Source organism: Fistularia commersonii, chromosome 27 (genome assembly GCF_037954325.1).
Source record: "Fistularia commersonii isolate RoL2024-O1a breed Wild chromosome 27, RoL_Fcom_v1.0, whole genome shotgun sequence".
Taxonomy (NCBI): Eukaryota; Metazoa; Chordata; class Actinopteri; order Syngnathiformes; family Fistulariidae; genus Fistularia; species Fistularia commersonii.
In genome coordinates, this window is record NC_141310.1 from 14,377,102 (window position 1) to 14,385,000 (window position 7,899).

The 7,899-nt window shown below is 55.2% G+C and overlaps 1 protein-coding gene across 1 annotated transcript; it reads left to right on the forward strand.

Annotated features, from left to right (window-relative positions):
• The first annotated feature begins 1,427 nt into the window (after positions 1 to 1,427).
• glo1 (glyoxalase 1) lies at positions 1,428 to 5,261 on the forward strand. Its single transcript, XM_086174890.1, has 6 exons — positions 1,428 to 1,587; positions 3,929 to 4,011; positions 4,082 to 4,222; positions 4,323 to 4,390; positions 4,704 to 4,793; positions 4,974 to 5,261. Exons 1-6 carry the CDS (start codon positions 1,519 to 1,521, stop codon positions 5,063 to 5,065), a joined length of 543 nt encoding a protein of 180 aa, XP_086031016.1. The 5' UTR covers positions 1,428 to 1,518; the 3' UTR covers positions 5,066 to 5,261.
• The last annotated feature ends 2,638 nt before the right edge of the window (positions 5,262 to 7,899 follow it).

A 7,899-nucleotide genomic window follows, 5' to 3' on the forward strand; every position in this document is an offset into this window, starting at 1 on the left:
TTGAGGGCGGGTCGCCGACCTGAAGCTCCGAGGAGGCACTTCAAGCCGATCGCAACTTGTAAATGCTTTTTTGCACACGCAGATTCACTGGGTTTCTCTCATTTCAATTTATTCACTGAGCTTCTGCCGCTGAAGGCCTTTTTAGTGGGGGCTCTCACCCACCTTGGGAGTAATTCTGTTTTACCTCAGGGACGTTTTTTTTTTCCACCGATGCAACATTTGTTTAATGTCCATGTCGTATTTTACTAAATACAGTTGTTGTTGACTTACATGGATTTTTCTGATAATGGCGTAAAGACGACCGATCAGAGCTCGGAAATCCTGTTTCCAGTGGCCTGTCATTCACTGATATTACAGCAACATCTCTGTCCAGTAAATGTGTGGAAAAGAGGTGAAGAGACGGGTTCGAGCAGGTCAGAATGGGTGGAGAAGAGCATTAAGGGTACGAAGAGATAGAAGACTATCGTCCAGAATAAAAGGAAAGGTGTACAAGACAGTGGTGAGACCAGCGATGATGTTTGGACTAGAAACTGTTACAATGTTGAAAAGACAGCAGGCAGAACTAGAGGTTGCAGAGATGGAGATGTTGAGGTTCTCTTTGGGAGTGACCAGGATGGAGAGGATCAGGAATGAGTCTATCAGAGGAATAGCACATGTTAGATGTTTTGGAGAGAAGGTCAGAGAAGCCAGACTGAGATGGTTGGGTCATGGACAGAGGAGGGATAGAGAATATATTGGTAGACGGATGCTGGAATTGGAGCTTTGGAGCTTTGGAGGAAGACCAAAGAGAAGATTTATGGACGTAGTGAGAGAGGATATGAAGGTACTTGATATGAGAGAGGAGGATCCAGAGAATAAGGTTAGATGGAGAAAGTGGATTCGCTGTGGCGACACCTGAAGGGAAAAGCCGAAAGGAAAAGGAGACAAAGAAGAAGATCTCTGTCCAGTAAATAACAATAGGAAACATCACATTCTTTGAGGGTCAACTTTTCTATTACTTTAAAATCAAGAATTGTGGACAGATTAAAAGGGAACAACCACTGCAAATAAAACGTTTGATGGATCATCGTGTTCGTCAATCTTCGGCTCGGCCTGATCGATTTCCGTCAAACTTCGGCTCGGCCTCGTAAATCTTCGCCTCCCCTTCGTCAATCTTCGGCCGCTGCTCTGCTGTGATTGGTTGTCACGGTGTCGGCCGTGACGGCCCCTTCCGCCCGACGGAATGTGACAGTTCGGTAGTTCGGCACCAGAAATGCATGTTTGAGGCAGAAGCCGGATCCGGTCGTTGAAAACGGCCTCGATCCGCCGCGTTCGTCCACCGGAAGCGAACGGCTCCGGTGCGCGTTCACGTAGCCGCCGGGGCCCCGAAGCCGGCGCGAGCGCGTCCCCGGAGGCCAGGCGACCAATCGGCTGCGGCGGGCCGTCGGCTGACGTCACGGGAGCGCGCCCGGTCGAGCCGGGGACGCGCCTCGGCGGTGTAGAGCAGTTCCCGGGCCGCGGAGCCGCTTCCAGCCGAAGATGGGCGACCAACGTCTGGGCGACGATGTGGTGGCGGCGGCCTGTAAGGACGGACACCCGCTGACCAGGGTAAGCCGCCGGCCTCGGCTTTCACCCGGCGGGGCGGGTCCCCCCGGAGACCCGGGGAGCGCCGCGCTAGCTAGGTTCCACTCTGCGTGCATTATCGGACAAGGCTAGCGCCGGCGCCTCCGAGCCGAGGGGACGAAGCTCGTCTGTCCGTGATTTGACGCGCCGCCGACCGGTGACTCAGCACTCTCGCGACACCACCGAGAGCCGGCGGGTTCGCGGCCCGGTTCGGAGGCTCTCCGTCGGCTGCAAAGGCCGCGAAGCCGTGTCTCTGTCGAAGCCGTGCCTCGGGTGGCTTCTTTTCCACGGGAAAACTTTTCCACCACGGCGGGGGCGGCGAGCCGTCAGTAAGTTGGCACTCCGCTCCAACGCCGATGTTTATGCTAGGCGGCGGCTAGCCCGGCTCGAACCGGACCGGCCCGAACCACACCCAGGCCGGGGAGCGCGTTCCGGGTTCCGGGTGAATCCCCGTTCCCCCCCGGCAGGCGGAGGCAGGGCGGGGTGACCCCCCTGCACACGGTGATTTCTCCGGCCTCCGCCGGGTTCCCCGCGGCTCCCAGCCCGCCTCCTGCGCCGCTTCTCCGGACTGTCGTGTTTGTTTCACTCGATGCTTTTCTCCGCTCGCCTTCCGTGGACTGTGGAGCCCCGCCGGCTGCTGCCTCAAACCTCCAGGGTCTTATCAGTGCCATTTTAAAGACAATACATATCCTCCAAATACTCCAACTGGTCACCTTGGTGTGTTTTGTACATTTCCATTTATTGGGGTGCTCGGACAGCGGGGTGTTAGCAGTTCTGTGTGTGTGTGTGTGTGTGTGTGTGTGTGTGTGTGTGTGTGTGACAGAGAGAGAGAGAGAGAGCCCAGTCCAAATGGAGACCCTGGACCTCCAAGAGCCCCCACCTCTGGAGCTGTGGACCCTGGAGTGTCAGCTGAACGTGACCTTTGTCTGACCTGCAGCAGCTCCTCTGGTTTCTTTGCTCTCCCTCAAGTCAAGTCAAAGAATGCCAAGAATGTTTGAGAGCTCCAGCAGCCCGAGAGCCCGTCCAGCCCCTCACACTCAGACTCAGCCGACCCCGGTCTGGGAGGCTCGGGATCTTGGGGCTGTAGATTAGCGGAGAAACGAGATTATGCTCCCCGGGCGTTGTGAGAATGTGACATGGACGTGGCGATAGTGTTTTCCGCTGTGAAATTTTGACCGTTTGAGGAAGGCCTCAGGAAGGGGGAGGTCTCCGCGGCAGAGATAGCGCTCAACTGTGAAGCACACATGTGTGCTAGAAAACCCCAGATATCCGTCCGGTGTTACATTCAAGGGCTGTCCGAGCTCACCTCCAGCCAGGAGGAGCAGGAGGCCTCCAGGTGTTTCATCTGTCCTCAAGGTCCGCAGGGGTGTCCTGTTGGGAGCGATGGGAGGGTTGAAGGTCCGATCATCTGTCCCGCTTCACTAGGGAGTCATTGATTAGTAGATACAGTTGATTTCTTTGCTCTTTTCCTCCTTAACATTCAAGTTAGAAGGCTGCGCCTTCACTTACCTGCAAGAGTTCATCTTGAAGGATTTGAGGAAAGTGTGCATGCAAAGATAAGCAGAGTAGCGTATGCTGGCTTCATCTTCAAGGAAAAACAGATGGCGAAGCCCTGGCCGTTCTGTGAAGGTGAAGTTTGGCTCGGATCCCTTTTTCTCAGCCGAGTGTCAGGCTGCTATTTCACGCCCCCGTTTGAACGTGGAGGTCCCTCAAACACGGTGTGGTATCTCCAGCCTCCAGCGCGTTGAGCCTTGTTTCGTCACTCTGCTGGGACGCACAAGGATCCCTCACATCAGCGATCCACCCAAGCTGTGGACCACACTCCTGCCCCACCTGCAGATGTGCAGATGTGCAGATGTGCATCCATCCTCCAGCCGTCTCACCTTCCCCTGTCTGGTGGAGAAGACCAGTTCCAAGCGGGAGGGTTCCAGACTTCCAGACTTCCGGCGTGCCAGCCTTCTCCTCCAGCGTTTCCACACGGGTGGTTCCCTGGAATGTCAGGTGTTCCCGCCCCTCCGCTCGCGGCTGTCGTTTGCAGCGTCGGGCCGACTGTTGGGTCGGGGAGCGGCGCTTCCACGTGGAAGAGTCTCACCGCATCCGAAAATGTTCCTCGACTCTACAGATGATCTAACTGCAGTTGTTGGTTGTTTGCTCGCCCGCTCAGAAGTATCTTCTCATTGTGCAGGTCTTTCTCCACCCGGGGTCAATTCTCTTGCCGACCATTGTGCTCTTTCTTCTCAGCTGAGAGAAGGCAGGAAGCCACAGCTGGTGTGTCACTGACAGGCTTGTGTGTGTGTGTGTGTGTGTGTGTGTGTGTGTGTGTCAGGACTTCGTGATGCAGCAGACCATGCTGCGGGTTAAAGATCCGGAGAAGTCTCTGGATTTCTACACCCGAATTCTCGGCATGACGTGAGTTCGACCGCGGTACGAATCCTCGGCTTCCGCCCGGGGACGGCGTGACGTTCTCCTGTCTCCTCAGGCTCCTGCAGAAGTTTGACTTCCCCTCCATGAGATTCTCCCTCTTCTTCTTGGGCTACGAGGACAAGAACGAGATTCCATCAGATGTGAAGGAAAGGACATCCTGGACCTTCTCCAAGAAAGCCACCCTGGAGCTCACGCAGTAAGGCGTCGTTCTCCACGCCCTCCTATCTCCAGCCCTGCTCGTGGTCCCTCGGTGCAGGAGTGTAACCGGTGTGTGTCGTCTGTCTGTTGTGTGTCAGTAACTGGGGCTCCGAGTCTGACCAGAGTCAGTCCTACCACAACGGAAACTCCGATCCTCGAGGCTTCGGTAAGTTGGCGCCCGTCTTCGAGACACGTATGAAGGAGCCGCAGCCGTGACGGAAATCAGAGCTCCAGAACTGCTAGAACCTTTGAGTAGCACGAGAACGTAGAACGTGAACTTTTGCACAAATCTAAGTCCCCAAATCCTGATCAGAAGCCGCGTGGCCTTGGAGCCACTTTGACCTTTGACATTGCGGACCGTGTGCAGAGCCGTACCTGTGGTGGGTTCGGGTTAGACGAGGATGACCGCTGTGTGTCGGGTCGTCAGAACAGCGGCGAGACCTTCCTCATGCATGTTTGTCCTCCCGACCGTTTGACAGGACACATTGGAATAGCGGTTCCCAACGTGGAGGAGGCCTGCGAACTGTTCGAAAAGCTCGGCGTCACGTTTGTCAAGAGGCCGGACGAGGGTGAGATGCTTGCAGACTAACCTCCCCATCTCCTTCCCGCTCTCCACCCGAGGCCCGGGGTTCTCGCTGGCTGCAATCCCGTGTGGAGATAGTGGCCGCCTTGATTCATACCGTCCGCTGCTATTTTACTAGATTTGCTTTGCGTGTGGCGTTTGATTGGAGTTTGTTTTTGTCCTTCAGGTAAAATGAAAGGTCTGGCCTTCATCCAAGACCCTGATGGCTACTGGATCGAGATCCTGAGTCCGAACAACATGATCTCCATCACGTCCTAACCGCCCCCTACTCCTGCTGCAGCAGCACTGGGATCTCCCAGAGGAGACGAGCGACGTCACCTGCCTCCGTCAGGGTGGACTAAGATTGGACGTTAGTTTGGGGTTTACCTCCGAGGATGGTTTAGGCTTCCATCTTTAGTTCTAGTGTCTGAACCGACGTGTTTCTCTGGAATAAATGTGAAACTTGTTGATCGAATCTTCCCTCTGTTCCTTTCCTCTTCTCATCGCCCTCCGGCTTCTTCTTTAAGTGATAATCAACGTGTTACTTGGCCGACGCAGCGGATTCCCCAACATTCTCCTCGCGCTCCACCTTCTGGATTGCTCGATCTGCGCTTTTTCGGAAACCACCGCCTCCCGAGGCGAGTCGCTGACATTGTCCACGGAGCTTGGAGAAATCTGTAAAAGGAGATCCTAACAAACAGCCGTCAGTTGTTCAGAGCCTCTGCAAACAGACATGTAGTGCCTTGGTTTCCCTGATTCTTCTCCTGAGATCCTGGATCTGTCTGGGTTTCACCGAACCAAGAAAACCGTTTGGCCCCTCAGGGTTCGGGTCCGGCCTCGGATGTCGGGTTCCCACCCCTCAACTCCTGAGCAGTCAGAAGTCCACCTGGTTAATGACCCGAGTGTGCCCTACCACGAGGGCGATGGACCAGCAGGGCGCCTCCTGTGTCCTGGAAAGCCCGGGAGACCTTTGCTTTATGTTCCTGCCGTGTGCGAGGCGGACCCGGTAGAGAGTATGTTCTGGTCCAGGCTGAGGAGCGTCTGCTGGAACATGGAAATCTGTAGGGAAATCTCACCGGCTCCCCTCGCCGTAGTTTGCATCCCTGAGCACGTCTGGACGTCTGAGGCTGAAGTTGGTTCTGAAGATTCAAACGTATTCAAACTAGGCGTGGATAAATCTCCGCAAGCGCTCCAGATGGTGAGCATCCCTCACCTCTGGAGCACCGAGGAGCTCCTGCTGGGTGACTTTGTTCCTCACAGAAGTTCAAACCAACCAGCCGCTGTAGACATTTGTCCACGGGTCTTCAGGACTGTAAGTTTTTCGTCCGTGGTACAAGTTAACTTAGGTGTGAATGGGGCCGGCCTTCTAGAAGGCCTACCTGGCTCAGCAGGTCATTGCAGGCTCGTCTAACAGCCTGTCCTTGTTGGACAGGTGCCATAGTACTTGTATGTCTCTTTGGTTTCTCCATATATGGGCGTTGTATCTTCACGGTGGGGGGGTCCACTGACAGTCACGTATCTGAACAGGAACATTCATGTAGCTTCACATCTTCTGAGACAGGGGACGTGTGACAGGAGGTCAAGGTGGAGCCAGGACTACATCAGGGAGCAGCTCTGAGACCCTTCCTGTTTGCTCTGGTGATGGACAGGCTGAATGATGAGGTCGGACAGGAGCCTCATGGACCGTGATGTTTGCAGATGACATTGTGATCTGGAGTGAAAGGAAAGGAATGAAGGTTGGCCTCGGCAAGATCATGCATGTGAGTGGATAAGAGGAACCCAGGTGGAACGATGATACTACATGGAGTGGAGATGAAGAAAGTGGAGGAGTGTAATTACTTCGGGTCAACAGTCCAGAAGAATGGTGAGGAGTTGGAGATGAGTGCAAGCAGGAGGAGAAAAGAGTATCAGCCAGAATGAAAGGAAAGGGGGAGAAGCTGGAGGTAAGGGCAACCATGGTGTCTGGTTTGGAGACACTGAGGAGAAGACAGGAGGCAGAGATGGAGGTGGAGGAGGAGGAGGAGGACGGAGAGGATCAGGAAGGAGTCCGTCAGAGGGACGGCACATGTTTAATGTTCTGGAGTTAAAGTCAGGCTGAGATGGTTTGGACAAGGACAGAGGCAGGATGGAGAAGATCTGATTGAAGGATGCTGAGTTTAGAGCTGCCAAGCAGGAGGTCTGCAGGAAGACCAGAGAGGAGGTTTATGGGTGGAGAGGAGGAGGACAGGAAGGTAGATGGTGTGGGAGGAGTGGCTGAGATGGGGGCAGGTGATTGGCTGTGGAGACCCCTGGAGCAACTTAAATGTTCCAAGATCTCTGCAGCTTGTTTGTCGCTCAGCTCCCACAGCTGCTCCCATCTGATGGACACCTGGGGACATTGGAGGACAAGTCCACATCCTGCTCATCCTGGCCACCCGCTGAAGGAAACAGGGATGTTCTGCAGTGGACCTCCAGCTGCCACCGTCCTGCCCGTCAGATTGTAGTGCAGGACACGTCCTCCGGTGGCCTGCAGGCGGCGCTGTGAGCAGGGAACCTGAACTACTGCTTGACATGTTTTAGAAATATTTCTCTTCGTCTTCGAAGCTCATCTGGAAAACCATGAAGAAACATCTCCTCCTCGTTCTCCTGGGACTCTGCGTCGCTCCTCCGCCGGGAGTTTCCAGCTCCAGCACCAACATGACCAAGGTCATCCAGGAACGCAAAAGGATGACCTACTGGCAGGCCAAGTATCACTGCAAGCATCTCTACTCCAACCTGCTCTCCGCTCAAACTGCAAACCAGCCTGAGCTTGAACATCTCACCGGCTGGCTGCGCTCAGGCCCAGGCAGGCGAGGAGGAGCTGACCGGTCCACCTCGGTCCGGGGCGGCGCTCGGTCACAAGGTACGTGAGGGGTGGGCTTCCGTCTCTTTGGTGCTTCCGATGACCCCGATGGAGATAAGAAGTCCCAGCTCCTCCTCGCAGAGCTGGGCACCGAAGAAGCCGCCCCTGATATCTTCACGCCTGGGGACCACGTGCACCTCTTGCAGAGTCCATGGGGCAGCAGCCAGGTCCATCAGGAGAGATGCACCTGACTGCTTCTCCATAGACTCTGGTGATGGAGGACACCAGCAGG

What these genes read in the sequence shown, in the direction of transcription:
- glo1 (XM_086174890.1), top strand. Translation starts at nt 1,519, where the DNA reads ATGGGCGACCAACGTCTGGGCGACGATGTGGTGGCGGCGGCCTGTAAG. An exon ending in CTCCGATCCTCGAGGCTTCG is followed by an intron (nt 4,391 to 4,703) that starts GTAAGTTGGCGC and finishes ACCGTTTGACAG; the next exon opens with GACACATTGGAATAGCGGTT. An exon ending in TGTCAAGAGGCCGGACGAGG is followed by an intron (nt 4,794 to 4,973) that starts GTGAGATGCTTG and finishes TTTGTCCTTCAG; the next exon opens with GTAAAATGAAAGGTCTGGCC.